The sequence below is a fragment of the Dunckerocampus dactyliophorus genome, chromosome 17, assembly GCF_027744805.1.
Source record: "Dunckerocampus dactyliophorus isolate RoL2022-P2 chromosome 17, RoL_Ddac_1.1, whole genome shotgun sequence".
Taxonomy (NCBI): Eukaryota; Metazoa; Chordata; class Actinopteri; order Syngnathiformes; family Syngnathidae; genus Dunckerocampus; species Dunckerocampus dactyliophorus.
The window spans coordinates 5,883,428-5,910,196 of NC_072835.1; the positions used below are offsets into that span (position 1 = coordinate 5,883,428).

General features: G+C 40.7%; 1 protein-coding gene across 1 annotated transcript; it reads right to left on the reverse strand.

Annotated features, from left to right (window-relative positions):
* Positions 1–12,620: 12,620 nt before the first annotated feature.
* lmo4a (LIM domain only 4a) lies at positions 12,621–26,769 on the reverse strand. Its single transcript, XM_054757141.1, has 5 exons — positions 26,625–26,769; positions 21,195–21,441; positions 17,394–17,490; positions 17,135–17,293; positions 12,621–13,750 (listed from the first exon to the last, which is right to left on the reverse strand). The coding sequence occupies exons 2-5, from the start codon at positions 21,434–21,436 to the stop codon at positions 13,742–13,744; spliced, it is 507 nt and encodes a 168-aa protein (XP_054613116.1). The 5' UTR covers positions 21,437–21,441; positions 26,625–26,769; the 3' UTR covers positions 12,621–13,741.

The window sequence follows — 26,769 nt, forward strand, 5'->3', positions numbered from 1 at the left end:
TGTGTGCTCATGGTCTCTGTTTCCACATTTGCTGTCACCCACTCTGTCTTGCACGGACTCTGCATTGCTGAGTTTGGGCAATCTGGGGGCGGGCATTCAATACACAGCCCCTCAACCTTCCGTCCTTTCCGATTGGTCACTTGAAATGCCTGCTGTCTCCAGGCCAGAGTCAGCCCGAGGCAGAGTAGGGCCTCCTTTCTCCCTCATAGTAAGTCAGTAAGCCATCATAATTACTCCTGAGTTATTTTAACTCTTTTTCCTTGAATCCTAAATTTTGTGTGAAAAAGTGTTTGCCCCCTTCCTGATTCATTTATTTTTTTGCACGTTTGTCACACTTAAATGTTTCAGATCATCAAACAAATATATTGAAAATATTAGTCAATGACATCACAACTGAACTCAAATGAGTTTTTAAATGAAACCTTTGATTATTAAGGGAGGAAGAAAAATCCAAACCTACATGGCCGTGTGTGAAAAAGTGTCAAGACACGTAAACCACCTGTAACAACCCAGATGAAGGTTGTTACAGGTGGCGAGTGCAGGTCAATAACGGCATCTGCGAGAGAAGGCTTTCGAGAAGAGAAATACATCTTCAAAGGCCTCGTGTCCTTCAACGCCACAAAATTTGGCCGTTTGGAAACATGGGACATTGAAAGGTGGAAGAAACAATGGAGCTTCAGGTTGTGCAGGGGCGTCAAATGGCAGCTGGCTATGTGGAAGATGTTGCAGGGGGCATCCCTCATGACTGAAGGCCCTCATCTGTGTGGTAACGACTGACTGACAACGCTGCACTTCACAATGCCCGCCTGACAAAGGCATCCAGAGGCATAAGCTCACTCTTTCAGACCATCCTGCATGTTCACCTGATCTAAACCCAATTGAGAACATTTGGGGATGGATGGCAAGGAAAGTTTACAAAAATGGACATCAGTTCCAGACAGTGGATGCCCTCCGTGAAGCCATCTTCACCACCTGGAGCAACATTCCCACTAGCCTCCTGGAAACACTGGCATCAAGCATTCCCAAACCCATTTTTCAGCTGATTAACAAGAATGGTGCAGCTACTCATTACCGAGTCCTTTTTTGAACAATTTTTTTCAAACATTTTTGATCAGCTGATGAACAGCCTATTTCACCTTACTCAAAACTCAAAACTGTATTTGTCTCACTCCATTTCTTCTGTTTGCAGCTCTACTTAGCACCTCCGTCGAAGTCGTCCCTTGTTTATGGCGGTTAAATGGTTCCCAACCGTGATATGAATTTCCATGAAGTAGGATTCTTTATTTATACATGGAATATTTTCATAGTTGTTGAGTGGTGAAATACTTGCAAACCTTGCAGTACATTCTGGGTAACAGTAACACAGTGAAGTCATTTCACCCAAAATGTAATATCATGTTTTTCTTCAGTTGAGCATACAATGACAATGACGTCTACCTTTACTTACTAAAATATTTTCCTTTTTTTTAATGCCATAATATTTCTTGATGGTCAAGAGCACCTAATCAGCCCATTCCAGTACAAATAACCAAATATATCTCAAACATTTGATAAAAATATATTTTTCTGAGCAGTAATTGTTTGTCACATTCTTAATATCTTCATATCTATTAACCAGGGGTGTAAAAAGTGCCATTTGTGCAGCAAAAATGGAAAAATCAGCAGTAATTGTACAAGACTAAAGGCAAAACATAAGAAGAAGTAGAAATAGAAATAGAAGAAGAAGAAAGTAAGCTAACGAGAAAAAGTAATCGGAATATACAGTATATGTCATGAGCTAGGGTGCTGCTATGCTGCCACCTAATTGTCTTGAGTTGCAGCACACCTACCGACCCGAGGGAGGAGCTCAGACACTCCTGTTTGCAATCAGCCTCTGGACCTTTTACTGTATACCCTGCCTTGCTTCTCACCTGTTGCCAAATTGTCTCTCCATGCACGCCTGATCCCTGTCCCTGTCCCTGTCCCTGTCCCTGTCCCTGTCCTTTGCCTTGTGTCCTAGCTTTCTGCTCTACCTGCCTTTGTATCGTGAGTACTTGTACTTCCCTGCTTGCCGCTCAGCAGCAGTAGTTTTTTCATGCTTAGAGTCAGTGCTGCTTGATTTTTCAGCAGCTGTTTTTGGTTTTTGTTTTTCCTGCCCGACCTTTTGTCAGCAGTGATTTTTGGTTCTTTACACAGTTCTTATTCCTGCTATTTTTCCGTGTGTGCAGCATCCTTAGTTCCTTTTTTGTTATGTACTTTTTCTACGCGGCTCGGCCCGGAATTTGTGTTGAACTTCTGCCTTGTCGTCATTCTTGTTTTGTCCCCACCAGTGTGGATTCTATCATACCATTTTTCACTATGTGGCCCTCGGTGGAAAATGTTTGGACACCCTTGCTGTTAACCTTTGTGTGCTAGCATTGGTAGAAATTTGAATTATTTTAAAATCCATTCCTGTTACCAAGGATGAACAATTTTTATAGATTTTGCATACAATCCACAGAAAATATGCAATTTTCACTTTTAAGATGAACCTCTGTTGTTGAGTTGTATACATAACAACTTCAGTTGGCATTTATACACACTTTTGGACATTTTTGATTTGTCTTTGATTCATATATTTCAGCCTGTATGAAGAGTATAACACCTTGCATAAAGAAAATCCAAACTGTGCACCCAATTTTAAAAATTGCACGCCGCATCATCATGCAACCCTGCAAAGAGTGCTTCAAATAAAGAGGTGATCGTCGGTATAAATGTGAGTGCGAACGGTTGTCCTTTTTTTTTGCTGTGCGTCAACTGGGATTGGCTCCAGCTCGGACAGGCAGGCAAATTTACCTGCAGAAACTGGCGCAGTACGGAGACAAGAAGTGAATATGACTCCGATTTCACACCCCGCTGATCATCATCATCAAAACGCAATGCTCTTCCTGCACCGCTCATCTGGTCAAGCATCTGTTTGCTCTTGCGATGCTTCAATAGTTCCATGCAGCATCCGATGACAATGACATTAAGTTCAATGAAACTGTATTACCCCACACCCACTGAAGAGGCTTAATTAGTCATGATGAATGCTTTATCCTTTGCAAATGGGAAATTTGCCTCTCTGAATTGTCCAGAGGTCCATAAATGGGTCCTGCATCCTTGGATCTAGTCATAACCTGAATGTTAAACAATACATTGTCCATTCTCAGGTGTGGGAGGGCACGCTCTGCTGACTGTTTGCTCTGGATGCAAACTGGTAGAGGGTCCAGGGTGGGACAGAGGATGGATTTGACATGGGACATAACCAGCCTTTGGAAGACGATGGGGGTTAGTGCAACACTGAAGCAGGACGAGGAAGACTTCTTCATGCAGGAAGGAGCGTGAAGTGTTATCAAGATATGTAGGGGTGGTACGTCAGTAATCCCTCCTTTATGGCAGTTTATTGGATCCGCGAAGTAGGATTTCTTATTTATTAATGGAATATTGTCGTAGTAAAAGCAGAGAAAACCTGTTTAACACTTTCTAGATATGTTTTTTAACAATATTAGAGCCCTGTAGACATGAAATAACACCCCTATGGTCACCTTAACACTCCTATTACCCAATATAGTCGACATAATGAGAGAAAATGAAACATTTAAGACATGAATAAGACTTTAAGTGCTTGTGTGTGTTGCTATAAATGCGTTGAATGGCGGGCGGACAGGAAGTGACATCGGGGGTTTTAGCTTGGAGTGTGTTACGTCCACAACAGTAGTCCATGTTGGGGATTATTGTTCCTGTTGTAGATCATTCAAACCTGCAATAAAAGCCTGTTGTTCCAGCAATCAAGTCTGGTGCTTGTGTGTCTCACCCAACATAACAGTAACATTACTGACACCTAGTGACCATGTGTAGAATGCTACATATCATCACAAGATCTTTGAATGCGTCTTCTGAGTGCCTTATACCGTATTTGTATTTCACTTCATTTAGCCATTTTTATGCTTGAAAATGTTTCATTTCGGCACAAAATACGTACAAATTGCTTAAAACTGGATGTTTTTTTAATAATATTAGGCTATATTCAGCCACGAAACAGCATGACTTATTAATTCATATATTTTTGAAAAAACGTGATAGAGTGAAGCTGCAAAATTCTAACTTCAAAGCGGCAAGGGAGGACAGTACCTTGGTTTTATGGTTCCACTTTACCACTTTGGTTCATTTTGGGTTCAGTAAGGGAACATAAACTTGCTTAGCTTCTGTGTAAACAGCTTTAATGATTTTTATGAAACAAAACTACAAATTTCAGGTAATACTCTTATGAATAAAATGTTTCCAAAATAAAAATGAACATAGCATGCAGAAAAATTAAAGGATGCAGAGACCACTTTGAAACATTAAAGATGCTAAAAGCAATCCAATGGCAGTCAATATATGCTAAAGTAAGCGAACAAAACAGCCAAATCTTAGCTTTGTGTTGTGACAAAGCAAATGAGTGTCACATCTAATCACATGTGCAGTATTTCATTATTAATGAACTCATTTTAGTTTTACAATATGCAGAGGGCCAGTAAAAATGAGCTGTGGGCGGATAATGGCCCCTGGGCTGCACCTTGGACATCCCTGCTTTGCAGGGAAGTGCAAGCATGCCAACATGTGTGACAGTAAGCGTTTGAAGAGTGTGAATGATTATTTTATTTGTTGAAGTGTAATAGTTGCAGCTCGTAGACCCACCCGCTGCTTTTACCTTATCCACTTGTCTTTGTACGTTTACATACTGTATTGGACCGGGAAGGCCAAGTGTTCCCAAGCAGAGCACGGAAAGGAGCAGGAAGGCGCAGAGTTGATTTAATCCTAACCCCTCTCTGTCAGTGACATGCGGTGAAGTTCATGGCTGGTGAGGCATTGATTCCTTTGGAGTTTTTATGTTAATACTGGTCGCTCATGAAGACAAAGAATAATTCACTTTGGTTAGAAAAGTAGTTTTCAAGTACTTTTTAGTGGCATTTATTTTTTTATGAACTGAACGATATTTGTGTTCTGACCTTTTTATGTGTATATGAAGTACATGCACCCTATATCATTCTCCAGGAAAAGTTCTGATACTTTGTTGTAAAAGTCTGATCACGTCCTGGTGAGCTTGGATATATCATCCTCCATCTTGTCCAATCATCCATCATTCATTCATTCAGCAGAGCCTAAAAATATATGTACAGTAATGCGTTTGACTTGCTGCTCTCCAGCTGGTGCTGCTGCAGTCAAAATAAATGCGAGCTTTTCCTCCGCAGATGGCAGTGACAACTGTGCACTTTCCAGCTCACGCACATCCCCGCTCTTTCAATCCACTTGCAATCGTACAGAAAATACATTTATAGTAGAGTTCAATGGACAAATACCATTTATCTTACGTTATCATTCTTACTACTCTGCCGCACCCGCCTTCCCTGACTGCATGTCATTGAATTTCACAGATTGGGAAATCCAGGTAGAGCTGGAATAAATAGAAAAAAGAAAACATGTACAAGTTCTGCTCAATAAATTAGAATACAACCAAAAAGTGATTTCAGAAATTTCATTCAAAAGTGAAACTTGAATATTATATGCATTCATTACACACAGACTGAAATTTCTTTACATTTTTATGATTATAACTGAAAAGTAACGAAAATCACAAATTCAGGATCTCGTGAAATTAGAATATTACTTACGACCAATTAGAAAAAGGGTCTCCTTTTGCCTTCATTACTGCAGCAATACGGCGTGGCATGGAGTCGATCAGTCTGTGGCACTCCTCAGGTGTTATGAGAGCCCAGGTTGCTCTCATAGCGGCCTTCAGCTCTTCTGCATTGTTGGGTCTGACGTTTCGCATTTTCCTCTTGACAATACCCCCTAGATTTTCGATGGGGTTGACGTCAGGCGAGTTTGCTGGCCGATTGAGGACAGGGATACCATGGTCCTTAAACCAGGTGCCAAGTCCTGTTGGAAAATGAAATCTGCATCTCCATAAAGCTGGTCAGTAGCAGGAAGCATGAAGTGCTGTAAAATTTCCTGCTAGATGGCTGCACTGACCTTGAACCTCAGAAAAACACAGTGGACCAACACCAGCAGATGACATGGCACCCCAAACTATCACTCACTGTGGAAACTTTACACTGGACCTCAAGCAACGCGCATTCATGTGCCTCTTCTCTCTTCCTCCAGACTCTTGGACCTCAATTTCCAAAGTGATATGATGGTTTGGGGTTAACGTCATTAATCCGTTCCAGAAGGTCCGACTCAAACCAAAACGGACTTTAACCAAAGCAAATTTTCCCATAGAAAATAATGTAAATCCAATTAATTTGTTCCAGACACCCGAAACTGTTTACACAAAACACGTTTTATTGACAATAATTATAGTTTTGCATGTAGAAAATGATGCAAAAATAACTACAAATGGCAAATGAATGGACAACTGAACATTTAACATCACTTTTAACTAGTTGTGTTGGGAAAAAAACAAAAAAAACCCATTAATGAACAAAATAAGACAAAATAAACACATTATATTCTAGTGCAACTTAAATTGACAAAAATGTAAAAACTAAATATCAACACTCAACAAATATGTACCTTGCCGTGTAATATCGAAAATGGAAGAAAAAAAAACTGCTGGCAGCAGTGACGTTGCGGAAGTGCGCCGGCGAGGATGTCTTATGCCGTGTGTAGGATCATATTGTTTTATTAACTTGTTGGCTGATTGAGGAGATATTTATTACAAGTGGATTATAGAAATACTGTTTTATTCATTTGTTAACCGAATGGATGAACATGTATTTACTGTAAGTAGGTTATACACGTAAAGATAAAGTGCATTCCCTTAATCAGCAGTCAGATATGGTCACAGAATGGGGCAACTGGGCCAAAGATGAGATGTACTATGCTGGGAGTGCATGTGCTATTTTGTTCAGATAAAGACTGATGTGTGACCACGACGTCAGAAAAAAACACAACTCTCGGCTGTTACTGCCCCACACATGCACTCGCAAGGAATGTTCCAGATAAGGTATCTTGGCACGAGAGCGTACGTCAGCCGTCGTATAGCTGGGAGCCCATCATTCGGGACCGACTCTCTCTCCTTCTGGTCAGGATTATTTAACAGAGTGGTCCTTGAGACGTCTATTAGGTTGAGAATTTCATCTCCAAGGTGTCTGGTGCTTCGTTTGACTGTGGATGCTGCGAACATACTAAAGTAGGTTTCAATGTTGTTGGAACCAGAAATGAGCGTTATGGATGTGAAATGAGACAGGCACAAACACCGAGCGTCACCCTTGACTGGAGTAGATGTGATGCATGGATGTGTGTGCACCGCAGCCGATGACGGAGCCACTCCCATCACATTTATAGTCCTCTGAAATGACAACGTTTTTTTCTTTAAGCCATACAATTTGGAGGTCTTGCATCCTCCTCTTGGTATGGTCCATGTGTTTGTTATGCGGCGTATGTCTCTACAACTCTGATAGAAACAACCTAAAATGGCGCCCGCGGCCCCACCATGCATTGCAAAATCATGCACAAGTATCACAAGAGTTCATCTTGCCGGAGTGATCCAAGATGGCGACGTAAACAACCCGGACGGTATTTGGGATGCTAAGTATAACGCAAGGCGAGGCAAAATTTTAGCAAAAATTGTGTTTGTTAGCAAACCACGCGCTAACCGGGACGTTGGACGTTAACCGAGGTACCACTGGGCACACATTTCACTCAACACATTCGCTGAAAATCTCAAGTATTTATTCAAGTCATTGGACTAAAGTCTGCGTCAAGTTCCTGCAAGTCGTTGATGTCAAAGTCCAAGTTGAGTTGCGAGTCCTTGATGATATTGTCAAACTGAGTCCAAATCTTCAACATCTGACTCGATTTATAAATGATGGAAGCAGCCAATGTAAGCAGCCTCAGTGCCTCTTATCCACTGTCACCTGAGGGTATAAAGTGTGCATAGTTAATTGTTTGCATTTCATCAAACTGCATAAATAACAATAACCAGCAGTGGAATTAAATAATTGACCAAGAAGCCATCCTATCGGCACTGCTCCAGCGTGAAGGCTCCTCCCCCACACAGCTTTGTGTCGCTATAAATGAGTCGTGTATTGAGCCAGGCCGTTTGGCAACCACATTGGTCTGATCTGATTGATCTACACGTTGATGGAATGAAAATGTTTGCTGTTTACATCAACACATTCATCCTGCCATGGCGCCCTTATTGCCGTGTGTGTGCAGTCGATAGGGCCCATCACATTTGGGAAACCAGGCATTGCCGCAAATGACATTTTGATGTTGGCCTGTTGAGCTACTGCGTAAGGGAGCCTGATGTATCTATTAGTGAGAGAGATGATGCCATCCCCACACAGCGAGCATGACCCGGCTCGGGCCAGACTGGGACGTTCCTGACCCTTGTGCGAGCTCACGTTGAAATGTGCCAGGAAAACCTGAGTGTTGCAGGTTTAACCTGCAGATGCACGGGGCGCAGTTTCTTTTTGATCGCTGTTCCAACACCGCTTCAGCAGCTTGTGGGGTAACTGTGTTAGCTAGCAAAGAACTACAGTATTAACCGCTGATGGCATCATAGGCGGGCGATGGAGCTGACTTCCGCTTCCTGTTTCCATGTATTAACAAGCTAAGGACATTTTATCATCAAAAATCCTCACGCAGTCTATTAATAACACGACAAGACGCACGTCATATTCTATGCTAACCGCATAATGTAAGCTAAGTAAAACTATTGTTTTGCCAAAACACCTAAAGCATTATCGTTAGATTTTGTACGTGTAAATATGTTAATATGTACTAGTTTTGTGTGGTGCGAGTGTTGCGTCAGTGGGGCGTAGTTACGTCGCGCTGCACGAGACCATTTCACTGGGGCATGACAGAAAATAATTGAGAACCACTGGTCTAAGCTGTAATTAAACAAGTTTTCAATGATTTGTAAAAATTTCTGTGGTAAAGAAGCTGGTAAATTGGCGTTCAATGTTTCAGATTTGCATTTATTCACAATATCAAGTACTTCCTCTTTTGTTACACCAGTAACGTTAACCACTCCGCCCACTTGCTGTTGATATTCTCCTTTGATTTCACATCAACATTTGCAATAAAAGCAATTGTTGTAATTATTATGTTAGATTCATTTCCAATAGGCCCTTGCCTTCTCTCTTCAATTGCCATTGTTCACTGCCGACAGGTTTAATCCCCAAATATGCCTCCCACACTTATTAAACACATTCCAAGTATAAAAAGTGTAGCTACTCACTGCTAATGAGCGATGATGTAAGATCATCCATGGAAAACAAACTTTTGCATCTCAGCACACAACTATGGTGCGTTCAAAGACCGCCGAACAAAGTGTGGAACCTCAACGCTTCAAGAAAAATCATCAGTGAAGCATAAAGACACGGACATGTAAAAATTGTGGGCTTTTTAAAATAAAGTAATAATAAAATATTTCCACTTTCTTCATAAATATTCTTCGTAAATGTTCTTGTATTATTATTTTTATGACATTATTCCCATTTTATTATAAGTTTTCTCCATCTGTTTGTTCCTCGTAATATTAGGATTTTGAAAAAATAATATTACATATCTTTAATATTTACGATATACTTTATGCTACTAAATGACATTTTTTCTGATACTATTACAATATTTTTATTTATACAATATGTTACAATATATTCTAATATTTATTTTCGTAAAACTTTTTTTCTTGTCAGAATACGTTTTTGTCATAATGTTTCCATTTTATTCTCATAAAATTACAGTTTTTTTTTTCATTTTTGCAGTTTTTTTAATCAACTATTTCAACTTTCTTCCTGTAAATTTTCCATCGCTTTATTCCTAAAATATTGTGACCTTATTCTCGTAACATTATAGCTCATTTTACAAAAATTACAACTTTGTTGTTTTGTTTGTTTCTTCTAATATTATGACTTTTAACAAATAAGGTCTTTTGTCTTTAATACTTCAACTTTACGCTAATAATATGACATGATTGGTTGTAAAATTACTCTTGATTTTTCCCTTTTTTGTTGTTATCTTGTTAAATTATCTTTTTAGAATGAGCGACGGACAAATAAAAATGAAAAAAACAGCCGCGGCACACTTCCTGTCCCTCACTTAATGCGTACCGTGCGGGAAATACGCCTCTGCACCGAACCGAAGGTTCCGTTCCTAAAAATCCCATTACCGTGACATCCTCAGTTTTATGTAAAACACTTGCAAGGACCCGCACTTGTACTAATTCATTTACAGATTTAATGAGATGGATGGAGCCGTGATTAAAACAGGGAGGGGGGAGAATGTTTCCAGCACAACGGGGCTTTTTAATTACAACTCCACATCCCTATTTGCTGATGTCCGGGGAAGCAGTTAATTAAAATCCTCATTATTGTACTTTTAATTAGTTCCCCTCTCTTTTTGTTTCCTTGCACCATATGGCAGTGATGCGTCGTCAAATCAGCGTAATGACGCTAATTAAGCTGATCAGTTTAATTATTCCGAGTACTCTGATTGGATGAAATATCTACCACACCTCCTCAACCGTACGACAGTAGACATGTTTACCTGCGGCCTCTGAAAGGTCTGGGAGGTTCTTTCGAGATAATCTTCATATATTATCATCACATGATGTGCCTGCGCCAAATAACTCATGTAACGGATGCCAGCCTGTGAGGCTGTGTACGTTGGTCAACCTCACTCCCTCTACCTCAAAAGCTGTGCCGAACACACGATCGATTGTCCTGGATTTTAGTCGCGTGGTCAGCGCCCTCGCCTCCCATTACAAAGGTACTGTGTTCAAGTCCCGGTGCGGGCAGTGCGAAACAAAGCGGCAACATTTACTCTTCTATCAATAAATCCCAACATCGAACATGCTGGTGACAGTGAGCGTCACTGCGCACATTATCTTGTCATTGCTTTTTCTTTGGCTTTATTGCGACTTTTATCATGCTACTACACAAAGCTGACATTGATAACTAGGAGGAAAAATGTGATGACGACCATAGAAAATTGAACTTGTTGAAACCAATGAGAAATTTTGGCTGTGCAGGCCAATGGGCTCTGCCAGTGTTCCTCAGTAGGCGGCCCACAGGCCACACCAGGCCCGTCAAAGCTTTTCATTTGACCCGCCATCACGCGCAACACTCAAATACACCAATTAAATACGGTCGTCCCTCGCTTCGAATTCCGTGGCTTCGTTCTATCCCTTAGCACAATAGTATGGATTTCACCTAGGTATGCAGCTAAGTACAGTGGAACCTTGGTTAGCGTCATGAATCCATTCCAGAAGGTCGAGGACTCTAACCGAAACGTACTCTAACCAAATACATTTTTCCAATAAGAAAATCAATTTTAATCCAATTAATCCATTACAGAAAATCCAAAAATGTCAACACAAAACCATTTTTTTTTACAGTTTAACAATGACAGTTTCACATGCAGAAAACAACTCAAAATGCATAAAATGCATTTCAAAGATGAATGAAAGGAATACATGAACATTTAAGGTTACGTTTACCTTCATTGAAGATGTGATTTTTGCCAAAGACACGATGTGGCAGCGAGGTCAACACGGACACCACCGTCCTGTTTCGCCCTGAGTTAATTCTCGAATGCAATAGTGTTTATCACCTCAGGTCTCTGCTTTTCTTTTGACCATGGCTGCAAAATAAGTCAAAATGGAGCTAAAGAACGTTGCAAGTTGCAGCAGTTTGATAAAGAAGGTGAGAAACTCTATTTAAAAAACATATATTTTGGGAATAAAGTCAAAATATACATACAGTGGTGTGAAAAAGTGTTTGCCCCTTCCTGATTACTCTTTTTTTGCATGTTTGGCGCACTTAAATGTTTCATATCATCAAACAAATTTTAATATTAGTCAATGACAACACAACTGAACACAAACTGCAGTTTTTAAATGAAACTTTTTATTATTAAGGGAGAAAAAAAATCCAAACCTACACGGCCCTGTGTGAAAAAGTGATTGCCCTGCCTATTGCCCACGCCCAGCCAGAAAGTCATTGTCACTCAGTCAGTCTGGAAAAGGTTATAAAGCCATTTCTAAAGCTTTGGGACTCCAGCGAACCACAGTGAGAGCCAGTATCCACAAATGGTGAAAACATGGACCAGTGGTGAACCTTCCCAGGAGTGGCCGACCAACCAAGATCACCGCAAGAGCGTTCAGTTCAGTTGTCATTGACTAATATTTACATTTGACAAACATGCAAATAAATAAGAAATCAGCAAGGGGCAAACATTTTTCACACCACTGTTTACGTGTAGTTGTAATTACAAGAAGAACATTTACAAGAAGAAAGTTCAAATAGTTGGAAGATTTTAAAAAACAACAAACAGAAAAAACAACTGTATAATTTTATGACAGAAAAGTCAAAATACGAAGAGTAAAAAGTCATATTCTAACAAGAAAAAAATGCAACTTTTTGAGAATAAAGTCATAATTTCATGAGGAAATAATGTCATTTTAGTACAGTTGAAATATTAAAGAAAAAAATGTTTTTTTTTTCAAGTCATAATATTATGAGAAACAAACAAAACAAAATAAAGCATTTTTGGTCATTTTAGGTTGGGGAAAAGTTACAATAGTATGGGAATAAAGTAAACATATTATTGGAATAAAGTTTTAATATTACAAAAAGGAAAATTCTATTGAAGAAGCAAGTTGAAATATTTGGGAGGAAAAAAAAACAAGAGAAAAAATAGGAAAAAAGAGCAGAGTTGATACTAATAATCGACTTTTTCACCTGCTGTATATCACAAAGCTGAGATGCAGTTTTTACATGGATGGATAGATAGATAGATAGATAGATAGATAGATAGATAGATAGATAGATAGATAGATAGATAGATAGATAGATAGATAGATATTGACTTTATTAATCTCCAAGAGATATTCACATTTCCAGCAGCTCTGCAAAAATGTCATAATAATCTTAAACACTTAAAAATAAAACAAACCAAGCAAGCTAAGAGCGATAATAAAAATAAGAATAAATAAATACCAAATCAATAATAAAGAACTAAATAAATAAATAAATAAATACATAAATAATCACTTCAAATTCAAGTGCAAAATAATCCATCATAAGATAATAAGTCCAGTCCTGTGTGTGTTTTTTCTCGCTCCGCCTCTGTTGTGTTGAAAAGCCACATACTTGTATATGACCTCTTAGCATATCTTACATTTTTCAGGATGTAGCCCTCGGTGGAAAACGTTTGGACACCCCTGCTTGACAGGTATTAATTAAATCACGTCGCGTATGGGATACACGGACGTTCCAGCTGCCAGCATCAGAACAAAAGTCGTGTTTTTACAGATCATGCTCTATTTTCACAGCCATCCGTTCAAACTCAACGATGAAGAGGATAAGCGCTGGACTTCAATGGATGTGTCTTTTAGTTTCTGATGTTATTACGCAAACTGCAATTCAGAATAAGGCTTGAATGGTTCCATAATTCGCCACTTTGAGACCAACACATTCAAGGAAGGAACCTTATCACTCACAACAGCCATAACGTACGTTTTTCTCGAAACCAAGAAATGCTCGCTTGTCATTTTGGAAAAAGAGTTCACTTTCTGCCCTCAGTGTTGCCTCCTTATTTGTTTGGCAATTTCATTGCAATCCCTGCAACGAAACGTTGGTTTTTTTTCGATGTCCCGATGGCAGCCGTGTGGTTCAACCGTCCTGAATGAAGCAATGAACTCTTTCAGAGGAGAAGGCACACCTTTGTTTCTCCATCCTGTTCTTCAGCAAACCTGGAAATAAAGGAAATGGAGTTACATACTTGAAACGATGAATCGTAGACATTTACGGGACTTACGTACCCTAAAGTTGAACTGGAAATTACAACTAAACTTCACAGGAATATCGGTGGTCCTCGGGTTACGAAAGCGCTTACATAAATTAATGAAAAAGTAAATTTTGTCCCGTAAACACGTGCAGTGGATGAATGCATGCTGCAAGAATGCAGTGTATGCTTCATACGCAACTACTCGGAATAGTAGGGTTGGCCATCGAGTCGCAAACTAACAAACATTCTGATTCTCTCGGGATTGTTAACATTTTTTACATTTCTATTCTCAGTTGCCCAGTTCACCAACCGGACGAAATAGCCACCGTTCTGGCCAGGGCTGCCGGAGGCCCCTTTTCACGCTAAACTTCGCCACCTTCCACGGAGGCTCGCTGGGCTTGCGTAACGGAGAGTCACACACCACTTTTGGATGTGGTTCCATTTCCAGGCTGCTCCCGATCTCATTCCACAACGCTGTTGTTGTCACAAGCATAGAGGGCCCACTTCTTTGTGGATGGTCATGTTCACCCCTTGGTTCATGTCAGTCAGTATGAATTAACATTTAAAAACATACAGTGGAACCTCGGTTAGCATCCGCCCCAGTTAGCGTGTTTTTCGGTTAACGTAGATATACAAATGTATTTGTTTGTTTTCTGCATTTTGGCTTTCTGGAACAAATGAATAGGATTCTTATGGTAATAATTAGGGATGTAAGGATTCATTCTCTACATCGATTTATATTCCTACGATTCAACTACATCGATCTGGGTTCTCAAGTTTTCATTCAGGACGACGTACACATCGATCTAACTCAGTCTAAAATGTATCGATTTAATCCATACTAGGATATAAAAGCACTGGATTTAAGCACGACAGGCTTTTAATGATAAAGACGTTAAAGGTTACAGTCTGCCTGTCAGTGACGTCATTGTCTTGCGGGTATGTGGTGGTCATGGGAGTTGTCGGGGACCTGTGAAATACAACCGATTCGCTTTTCCTTCTTTTGATCAGTTGATTCACTTTATTCAGTAGTCATAGTCATAAGCGACATTTATGGGGACAGTATGCAAAGTAAGGACGTTTTGTACGCCTATAGACGGTCGTTTACGGACATCATCATCCAGCGCGGCGTGTCCAGGTGAAAACACACGCTTACGTACAGGGAAGCAATGAACGACGCACACTTTCTTGTGCCGGGGAGGAAGGAGGAAAGAGGAAAGGCTGGGAAGCCGTCATTTTTGTTGAGCGTTTATTCCTTTTGTCACACATTTATACTTGTGGTTCTTATGTATTCTTGTTTTGCATTATCACATTTCCTTACACTGCTGCACGCCATCTGTTGCAGTATCCGTTTGCTGTCATTTGGTCTGATTATCAAGCTTATTATCCTGTTCAGTGTCTCTGTTAAGCGCGTTATCAAGATGGAGGACGCATCCTGACCCTCTCAGCGGCAAAAGGTACAAGGAGGCCACATTACTTGCTACTTGCTGCACTGATCAGGAGGATTATCAGCACGAAAAAGGCCCACAGAGGTGAGAACGTTTCAACACCTAATTGAAGATACCACACCACATACCACACTCATTTGCTGAGAAATTAGCATAACGTCCCTCACCGTAGGGTTCAAAGTGCAGATTTGGATTGCACTATTTAAAGTATACTGTATAATTCATCATGGCAAGCTATACCACCCTCTGTTCATCCTAATTTTGTATTGCATTTTTAACAAATGTTAGCATATTAGCATTATTCATAATTTATACCTGATTTCCTTACAAAAAACAACGGGAACAAAGGAAACTTCACCTGCACTGTCCAGTATCCAGGTGTTTATTTAATGTTATTTATCGTTCTAAATGAACCAATGTCATCCTTGCATCGCATCGGCAAACATAAATCGTGATACGAATCGAATCGTTATTAAAATGAATCGTTACACCTGTCACGTTACGTTGAAGCTGTCGGCAGGTTGACCCCCAGGGTGCAGAGAGAAGGCGGCAAAGTGCAAAAATAAAAGTAATTTTATTGCACAGGACAGGAACAAACTAAAAGTGACAGAGGAAAAACTCCGTGGGAAAAATAATACAAACTATAAACAGGTAGGTGACAGCACGGAAAAATCAACGATGGAAATGACAACAACAATGAACCAGCGCGGCGCATACGACGGCGCTGGTCTTTTAACTGTCAGTGATTAGTATTGACCGCAGCTGTGCGGCCACCAGGCGTGGAGTGGCAGTTCCTTCCACCACCCCGGAAGCATCACTTGCCAGAATAATGGCGCAGGACAGGAAGTACACGCTCCTGTCCTGCGAAGCGTGACAACACCTCTTGTAATAATTGATTTCTGTTGGTTTGACCTTGTGGAACAGATTAATGATGGTAAAAAAGGTTCCACTGTATACTATATATTCATCGCAGGACCAATCAAACTATTAAAAAAGTAACTTATAGTCCGAAAAATACAGTTTTATTTTCCTGTGTACTGCATGTGGGTTGCTGCTACTGGAACCGACCGTGGTTCTAACCAAAATAGCTGGCTTCCTGTCTGTTTCCGAACATGAATTACAATGACTTTTTTGTTCGCCCTGCCATGACAGACATCTCCACCAGATTTCATGTACATCTGTGAAACTGATGGCAGGTTACAAGCGCAATTAGAACAAAGCAAAGAGTGAATATGGCCTGGTTCCCAGTGAGTTTTGGAGGTCCGTGTTCGGTACCACCAAAATATCACATTTTTCATCAGCACTGATGTGCAAGAAAATGTTGAGCTTCCGTGCATGTTTAGTACCCCAAATGGGCGAGGAAAGATGGACAATAATAACACACCGAATACAAAGGACCTGCGCACACTCTGTGCTCGGCCTCTGACCACAAATAAGGACACCATCCGTAGTCTCATTAGGAGCATGCCCCGACGTTGTCAGGCATGCGTACAAGCACGTGGGGGCCACACAAACTACTGAGAATCATTTGGAGTTGCTACAATGACATTTTGGCAAAATGGACCAGTGTGCTGCATCATTTTTTCACTTTCATTTTTGGGGTGTCTTTGATTTCCCCCCTCTATAGGGTGATCATTTTCATTTCTATCAAATTATGTGGCATCATTTTGTTACTAATACATCACCCACTTATTATCAGGAAAGATATTCAACATCATTTTCCCCCAGTTTAGATCTGATGTGTTTTTGAAGTGTTCCTCTAATTTTTTTGAGCAGTGTATATAAATATATATGGATATACAGTATATATATATAATATTGTTGAAAGCATTTATCTCCAAATTGTGTGTGTGTGTGTTTTTGCGTATGCGTCTGCCTCAAAGCACAAAATTGCTATTTACCTTTTGATCAGACATCAGACTGTTTGCCTGCAGTTGAGTCGGATGTCCACTGAGCAGTCCATCTCCTGGCCGATCGTGCTCACAGAAGATGGTTCCGTTGATGTAGTGAAAGCGATCACCGGGGACCAGGCGGTTCCGGCAGGTTGCACAAATAAAACACTGATGCATAAAAATACTTTTGAAGTCATTTTGTCTGCAAACCATTTTTGCACACTGTTCGTGTAAAGACTGAGATGTGCAGCTGCATCAGAACACCCACCTTCAGGTGGTAAACGTTTCCTTGGACCCGCATCACCATTTCACTAGCAGGGATAGATTGTCCACAAGCACTGCACGCTCCACTGTGCCCAAACAGCCTGCAGAAACACAGTACACATATGACAACCATTGTAACACAAACCACAGCACAATTAACTCATCTGTTTTGCTTTAGTGGATGCTTTCATGGTCTTTGACCCCTTCCTGATTTCTTAGTTTTTTTGCATGTTTGTCACACTTAATGTCAAACAAATTTAAATATTAGTTAATGACAACACAACTGAACACAAAATGCAGTTTTTAAATTAAACTTTTTATTTTGTATTATTTATATATTATTTAAGCTTTATATTATTAAAGGAGAAAAAATTCCAAACCTATTCGGCCCTGTTTGAAGAAGTGATTGTCCCCCCTGCTAAAATATAACTTAACTGAGATTAATTGAGATCGATCAGTCTGGGAAAGGTTATAAATGGTAAATAAAAATGGTTATAAAGACATTTCTAAAGCTTTGGGACTCCAGCAAAGCACAGTCAGAGTCATTATCCACAAAGGGCAAAAACATGGAACAGTGGTGAACCTTCCCAGGAGTAGCCGGCCAACCAAAATGACCCCCAGAACGCAGCGACGACTCATTTAAGAGGTCACAAAAGACCCCGCAAGTACATCCAAAAAACTGCAGGTCTCACCTGCCTCTGTTAAGGTCAGTGTTCAAGACTCCACCATACGAAAGATGCTGGGCAAAAACGGCCTGCATGGCAGAGTTCCAAGACCAAACAACAGTAAAATATAGTGGTGGTAGTGTGATGGTCTGGGCCTATTTTGCTGCTTCAGGACCTGGAAGTCCTGATTCCTCCACAGCGCTGTAAGAACCTCGTTGCAAGTTATGGCAAACGCTTGATTGCAGTTGTGGCTGCTCAGGGGGGCCCAACCAGTTATTAGGTTTAGGGGACAATCACTTTTTCACACAGGGACATGTAGGTTTGGATTTTTTTTTTAAATGTTTAAAATGTTTCATTTAAAAACTGCATTTTGCGTTCAGTTGTGTTGTCACTGATTAATATTTACATTTGTTGGATGATCTGAAACATTTAAGTGTGACAAACATGACGATCTGGGACAATCTGCATGCGGGAACTATGTGATTATGACTGGGCTCCACGTCACACACAGGTCTCATGCCAGGGCAGCTGATTACAGAATAGAACAAGATGATGTTGCTTCAACAGGGCAACAGGTAGCCTTTCACAGGTGACTTGCTGCAGTCAAAGGGGAAGGATGTCAACAACATGGGTACATGCATTCCAATGTCTGGAAGGAATAACAGCACCACACCTGTCATCATAAACAACAACCAATAAACAAGGTGGCGTTGCTGAAGCAGCGGAGCAAGTTAAAAGGTACAAACGTCTACATCAGGGGTAGGCAACCTATCACTCAGGAGCCAGATTTAATTTTTTTCGCTGGCATATTAAAGTTAAACATTACAAAAATCTCAGTGTTAAAAATAACGTTCAAAATATAAAACTTGTATGTGTTTTATTCCATCCATCTATTTTGTACCACAGTGCAGATGGCCAGAGCCAATGCCAGCTGTCCTCCTTTGATCAAATAGTCAGCTAGCTACTTCTGCAGAAACATCTGATGAAGACGATAGCAGAAAGAAAGAAAGATAAGGAATATAGTGCAAAACCATGCAGCACCAGATGTCGCATTAATGTTAAGAAGGATTTTATTTATTTCTAATCAGCTTCAGTATAACATTATTAAAAATAACAAATTCAGAGACTTATTATATTCTAAAATGCATGCATTTAGTTGTATTCAATGTTAAAAAATACATTGCTCAAAAAAAGGGAACACTAAAATAACACATCCTAGATCTGAATGAATGAAATATCCATCCATTCGTTTTCTATGCCGCTTATCCTCATTAGGGTCACGGGGGTATGCTGGAGCCTATCCCAGCTGACTTCAGGCGAGAGGCGCGGTACTCCCTGGACTGGTCGCCAGTCAGTCGCAGGGTACATATTATTATTACTATTATTGTTATTATTATTATTATTATTATTATTGGGGGTGTCTTGCTGTCCACCTGTTGTTTATTCCATTGGCACAACAGCATGTGAAATTGATCTGTGTTGCTTCCGAAGTGGACAGTTTGATTTTACAGAAGTGTGATTGACATTGTGACTGATTAAGTGTTCCCTTTATTTTTTTGAGCAATATATTATCACTGAAATACATTTTTAAATATGTGGCTTTCACGGCTCTCTTAGCCAAAAAAGGTTCCCGACCCCTGGTCTACATCAATAAGCATCTAACAAAGCGCAACAACGACATCGGCGAGAAAGCACGCGACTTAAGGAAGCAAGGAAAAATTCAAGGTACTTGGAGCTGCAAAATCTACATCAAGTTCAATGGAGGACCGGACAAGAAGGGGAAAAAAGACACAACTCACAAGAGACTTGATGCAGCTGACAGTCAACAGCAATCGACAAAAACAACTCCACAAACTTAGATGACGCCAAATTCAACGATATTAAAAAACACATTTAATTTATTGATTAACACAAATATATTTTTATACAGAAATGACTTAAACTGTAGGATTAAGTGAAACTGTGTACTCTATTACAGTATTATTATTTGTCTCCACTTATTGGAACTTATCACAATTCACTATTGACAATGAATTTCTATTTTGTCACTTTTATTACATTTTAATCTTATTTTATCCTTATTTTTCTATTTTTATTTCTTCATTTTCCTTAACACTGCATAAGGTTTATATATTTTGTATCATAATACTGTATATAAGGTTTATATATTATATAGTACTGTGTACAATACAGTGGTCCCTCGTTTATCATGCTTAATTGGTTACTCCCATTTAATCTTATTTTATCCTTATTTTTCTATTTTTATTTCTTCATTTTCCTTAACACTGCATAAGGTTTATATATTTTGTATCATAATACTGTATATAAGGTTTATATATTATATAGTACTGTGTACAGTACAGTGGTCCCTCGTTTATCATGCTTAATTGGTTACTTCCATTTTAATCTTATTTTGTCCTTATTTTTCTATTTTTATTTCTTCATTTTCCTTAACACTGCATAAGGTTTATATATTTTGTATCATAATACTGTAAATAAGGTTTATATATTATATAGTACTGTGTACAGTACAGTGGTCCCTCGTTTATCATGCTTAATTGGTTACTTCCATTTTAATCTTATTTTATCCTTATTTTTCTATTTTTATTTCTTCATTTTCCTTAACACTGCATAAGGTTTATGTATTTTGTATCATAATGCTGTAAATAAGGTTTATATATTATATAGTACTGTGTACAGTACAGTGGTCCCTCGTTTATCATGCTTACGTAATTGGTTATTTCCATTTTCGTAGTAACAGTATAGAAAACCTGTTAATGACTTTTCAAATACAATTTTTACCATTATTGAAGACATGAAATAACACCCCTATAGTCACCTTTACACTAGGCTGCTATTATTCGCTCGTAGCATATAGCAAGCAACCGAGCTAACTAGTTATCCTCCAATTTGTTCTAAACTTAAAAAAGTGTTTCAAACGGAGTATCGTGACTCCTTTTAAGTTAAGCAGAAGTGGCTCTGGGTTCTTATCTTACCTTAATGTTTTCCCACTTCATCCAAATACTGTTGATGACAAGTTAATTGTGTGTTATTGTGTCACATAATGTAGACTGGCAAATATTACATTCCATCATCCTCTAAGTGTTTTCTGTGTTCCGCAGAGCGTGAGCGGTGCTGACCTGATGTAGTCGTTTTTGCAGAGGATCATGCCACCTTTGCTGTAGCAGGTGCTGCTGTATTCGCCCAGCTGAGCGTGGCAGCAGGAGCACTTTAGGCAGCGCGTGTGCCAGTACCGCTCCATGGAGAAGAGGAGGAAACGCTCCACGATTCGACCTCCGCATCCTGCGCACGACCTTCCTGCTGTCGACTCGCCGCTGCCCATCACTGCCACTGCGGGCGCCTCCACCCTGCTGTTCACCATAACAACTAAAGCAAGACAGGAGGCGAGAAAAGGTGGCCTTGTTACATTTATGTATTTAATGTCTGCATTAGGGTTTTTGTGTCTTTTTTATAGTCTGACAGAACTGGTCTGGTGCAAATACAGTATACTGTACAGTCGTCCCTCGTTTATCACATTTCCAAACCTGACCGCGATAAGTGAATTTCCGCAAAGTAGGATTCAATATGAATGAATCGAATACTTTCATAGTTAGAGCATAGAAAACCTGTTTATGACTTTCTAAATAGGTTTTTTACCATTATTAGAGCCCTGTGGACATGAAATAACACCCCTATAGTCACCTTTACACTCCTATTATTCTTTGTTTACACCGCATTGTGCAACTGTAACGCGCAGGACACAAGGGAACGCTACTGCTTTAAACATGTTTGATTTAGCTTAAGTTGATTAGTCATTCCTGGAAAGTGAGCCGCATGGATGATGTCATAAAAAGGCGACTGTTGTTTTGCGACGCTGTGAATATATGTTGAGTAAACACGTCCACTCTAAAAGGGTACAAGTTTGTGAGTTTCTGTCTTGGCAAGGTGTGACTTTAGACGCCCTACATTGGTATTTGCTATTTTCTTTGGAAATTACTGAACTATTTTCTAGTTGGCTCTGCAGCAGCATGTCGGGCCCGCGACGTGAGGGACTGGACTACAACATGGCTAAGGATTATGTCGGACGTGCTGTTACGTTGACTGATGGCGTGGAAGTTGAGCTCCCAGCACCATTTTGAGGGGACGGCGGAAAGCGCTTTACTACATGGGTGAGACAATTCGAAGCCGCCGTTTGCTTGCAAACCAAAAGAGAGACTCTCCTTCCTAAACGAATAGACGGTGTGGTGTGGGACAGTTTGCTGTAAGATGTTCAATGTGATTATAAGCAGGTGAAGGAGAAGTTCAAGGAGGACAAAAACAGTTCCCCCTGTACTTCCAAACGTGCGTCTCTACAGGGCCCCGCCAGCCGAACGAGAGTTTGGATGTCTATGCAGCCGACATCTACAGTCTCATAGCAGAAGCATTTCCAAAATATGGCGAAGCTGCCAGAAATGGTGAGATTTTTCGACATTTTCTTGCTGGCCTCGACCTTGCCCTCCAGGCTAAGTGCCATGAACAAGGAGCAACTGATGTGGAGGAGGCATTGATTACTGTAGACCAGGGGTCACCAACGTTTGTCCTCGTGAGAGCTACTTTTACAAAATGAAAATGGCCAAGAGCTACTCATTTTTGTAACATTTATTTTCAGAGCTTATTTTAAACCCAAACAAAGCAAATATGCTTGTTTTACCAGAACATGAACAAAATGCTGGTGTCCACAACTCACATTTTGTATTTCAGAATGCATTTCTTTCTACTGTTCTTTCATTATTAACTGAAAACCTGAATGAAAAGCAGGCTTGCGGGCGCCTCATGTGGTCGTGGGGGGCTACCTGGTGCCCGCGGGCACCATGTTGGTGACCCCTGCTGTAGACCATAATGAACGAACCATGCAGGCTCTCAAGGCAAGCGCACCTGCATCGCCCTACTCCACCACGCATCCTACGGTGGTCACACAGAGTCATGGATGGTGATGCAATGAAGACGCTTGTTCACACTGTGGAACAGCACACTTTGAGGATGGATGACCTGCAGATGGAGGTGAAGGATTTAAGAGCATGTATACTTGAGGCTGAGTGTGTTGGTCGTCATCCTGCTGCTCCTCAGCAGGGGCGCAAGGAGCAACAACATGCTTGCCACTGCATTTGTGGCGGATTCAGCCACAGGTTCACCTCCAGGGAGATGGCGGGACGAGAGACTGGTCCCCTCGGCGCAGGAGTCAAGGCCGAAGACACCGCTGCTGCAACCCCCTCTCTCGTGCACATGGGTACCCAAAAAGATGCGGATGATGCCCCTGGCACTGGCACGACTCCTGCAGTGGCCCCAGTTCCAGCCTAGGGTCCAGCTTGCCTTCTGACCCTCAAGCTTCTGGGGCTCAGGTGGTAACCTACACTCTGTCACACAATGGTTCCAATATCACAGAGCTCCAGCAGGGTGCCGTTGACATCAGGCAGGTTTTGGCCTGGCTTGAGGAGGGCCAGAGGCCGCCTCAATGAAGGTTAAGAAATGTTAGTTGGGGCTCTGGCATGAATTTCACCGGTTGGCTTTCATAGATGGACTGTTGTGCAGGGTTGTGTGGCAGCCTGATGGGGGGAAAACATATTTTGGTCCTGGGAGACCTGCATGGCTACATAACGGCTGACGCTTCACGTTGCTTATGAATGCGTCTTGGCACGTGCCGGAGGTGTATGTTATTGGCCCACTATGCACAGTGACATCTGAACTTGGTGTGACCAATGTTCTCCCTGTCAAAGGAGGAAGTCCCCTGTTCCACAACATCAGGCCCTTTCTAGATGGAAGGGCCTTTTCAGCAGGTTGCAGCAGACATACTTAAAATGCCAGTCACATCGAAGGACAACCGGGAGGCCCGGACGCCGGTTGAAGTGGTGCTGGGGCCTCTGGTGCAAGGCAGCTGGGAGGAAGGGGCCCTGAAGTTCTTTGCAGATTCTTTCCTTCGGTGTTTGCACACTGCTTTTAGCCAGGCTAGGGACAACAACAACATTGAAGAAACCAGGAAGCGAAAGAATGGACCATGGTGAGGAACAGCCCTTACCAGATCTGGGACCCTGCCTGGCAGAATGACCCAATGGGGGCCTGGGAAGTAAACCCGCTCCCCCTACCTGCAGCACTGCAGGGAAGCGTTACTACAGCTATTACCGCTGCAGGCGTGTGCTTTTCTGGCATTGACATGGGTGATGTTCTTGACCAAAGTTCAGGTTGTAGTGTGTCCCCCATCACAAGCGTTTGCACCGCGTAGGCTGTCACAGTGTGGTAAGCCGTTGCAACCCTCTGTTCAGTTTAAGGATTATGTGTGGAGGGATGACTGTTGTATATGTGTACAGTCGTCCCTCATTTATCGCAGTTAGCGCAGGTACGACTCATCCAAGAGGTCACAAAAGACCCTACAACAACATCCAAAGAACTGCAGGCATCACTTTCCTCAGTTAAGGTCAGTGTTCTCTAAAAAAATAAAACTTAAAACTAAAAATAAAATAGTACTCCTTTATTATCACCCGTTCCCAAGTCATAAGTAAATGTGCAGGCAATGGCTAGTTTCAGTTTTGATTTCGGTTATGTTGACAACCGCCTGTGTCGACGTGAGTCAGCTGGTCCGAGGGCAGTCTACGTAAACGGGTTACACCGTACTTTTTGCTGATCCAAGTTGGGATTGCTCAGCCTCGGCAGATGTCTGCTTGACCATTTTGTGATACTATCAGTTATATTTTTATCATACAGTGTGTCTGGACATATAGTTATACACATATAATAATTCTATAATTAACATTTAATCATTAAAACAATGTTAAACATTTAAAGAATACAAATACACATATATATATTGAAATTAGTTAATTGAATCAAAAGACAATGAATCTCTGTGTGAAGTTTGCATGTTCTCCCCGTGCGTGCGTGGGTTTTCTCTGGGTACTCCGGTTTCCTCCCACATTCCAAAAACAAGCATGTTAGGTTAATCAGAGACTCTAAATTGTCCATAGGTATGAATGTGAGAGTGAATGGTTGATGGTCTATATGTGCCCTGCCATTGGCTGGCGACCAGTCCAGAGTCCATGTACCCTGCCTCTCGCCCAAAGTCAGCTGAGGTACTGTAGGCTCCAGGATAACTGCCACCCACGTGAGGACAAGCGGCATAGAAGATGGATGGATGGACAATTATAATTTTCATACTTATATGTATACTGTATGCATTTTTTCCTTCATGTCCAGACTTTAGGGACAGCCTGTACCTGCACCTCAGTGTGTCACAGCACTGAATTCATGTCTGGGTGAACAATGCCTCATTTGACAAAAACAGGCTATGGCACCACACCAACTGAACTCAAACCTTACTTGTTACTCTTAAAAGTGAACAAAAACAAGCACACTGCTTCTATGAAAAATGTCCCATAACTGCGCCTCATCTGTAAAGTAAATGTATCTTACAAATGCATCTTGAACCTGTCAATTATTGTGTCATTATTTGTCTTTTGGACTTGAAAACATTGACTTTTACTTGATAGACACTGTGCAGTTTCCAATATAATCAATCTAATTCTAATTAACAGTATTAATTCATTTCCGGTACAGCTATTATACAGGCTGTCCCTGAAGTCTGGATATATAATATACATTTATAGTACCCAGAAATTATACAAAAAAGTGTAATTTAATTAATATTTTTTTAACCAAAAAAGAATTAATTAATTCATTAAACTACTTAAAATTACAAAAAAATAGTAAAAGTATATCCATCCATCCATCCATTTTCTATACCGCTTCATCCTCATTAGGGTCGCGGGGGCATGCTGGAGCCTATCCCAGCTGACTTCGGGCGACAGGCGGGGTACACCCTGGACTGGTCGCCAGCCAATCGCAGGGCACATATAGACAAACAACCATTCACACTCACATTCATACCTATGGACAATTTAGAGTCGCCGATTAACCTCACCTGCATGTTTTTGGGAATGTGGGAGGAAGCCGGAGTGCCCGGAGAAAACCCACGCGCACACGGGGAGAACATGCAAACTCCACACAGAAATGCCCAGGGGAGAATCGAACCCAGGTCTTCCCGATCTCCAGGCTGTTCCTGTATTGGCCAACGTGCTAACCACCGTGCGGCCGTAAAAGTATATATACAAATATATTACAAATGTATACATTAAAATTAAAAGAGAAGACATACGGTTTTATATCATTTATTGATATGATATATATTACATTTTAAATATAATTGGATATTACAGTATATGCATTTTCGCCTGTGTGTCCAGACTTTAGGGACAGCCTGTTCAGTTGGCCAGTGGCTTACCACAGCACCCCCTACTGGTGGCCAGCATCGAGTCACTACGATGGACATCGGTGTCCCAAAACTAAAAGAGGGACTATGTTGATGGTAACCACTAATGATGGTATTCTGTATGTTTTTTATCTACTAAACCAGGAAATTATTTTAAAATAATTTTATATAATCGTTGCAATAATTTTGTCTTGTGTTTTTTTTTCTACGTATCAAACGTTGCCTGTGTGTATAAATGTTGGACAAAATTTGAAAAAGCAGGTTATTAACTCACGTGACTCAGGACCACGAAGAGACGAAAGATAAAATCGTACAAGTCCACAAAATGCTGAAAACTTTTCAGTCCAGCTTCGCTATGACAGTTGACGAGCAGCTCAGTTTTGAGCCAGTCACTTTCACTTTCTCTTGGTCAATTTACC

Coding starts and splice junctions, on each gene's coding strand:
- lmo4a (XM_054757141.1), bottom strand. CDS start 21,436: ATGGTGAACAGCAGGGTGGAGGCGCCCGCAGTGGCAGTGATGGGCAGC. Junction 17,491..21,194: donor TGCAAAAACGACTACATCAG/GTCAGCACCGCT, acceptor GTGTTTCTGCAG/GCTGTTTGGGCACAGTGGAG. Junction 17,294..17,393: donor GAAACGTTTACCACCTGAAG/GTGGGTGTTCTG, acceptor TTTATGCATCAG/TGTTTTATTTGTGCAACCTG.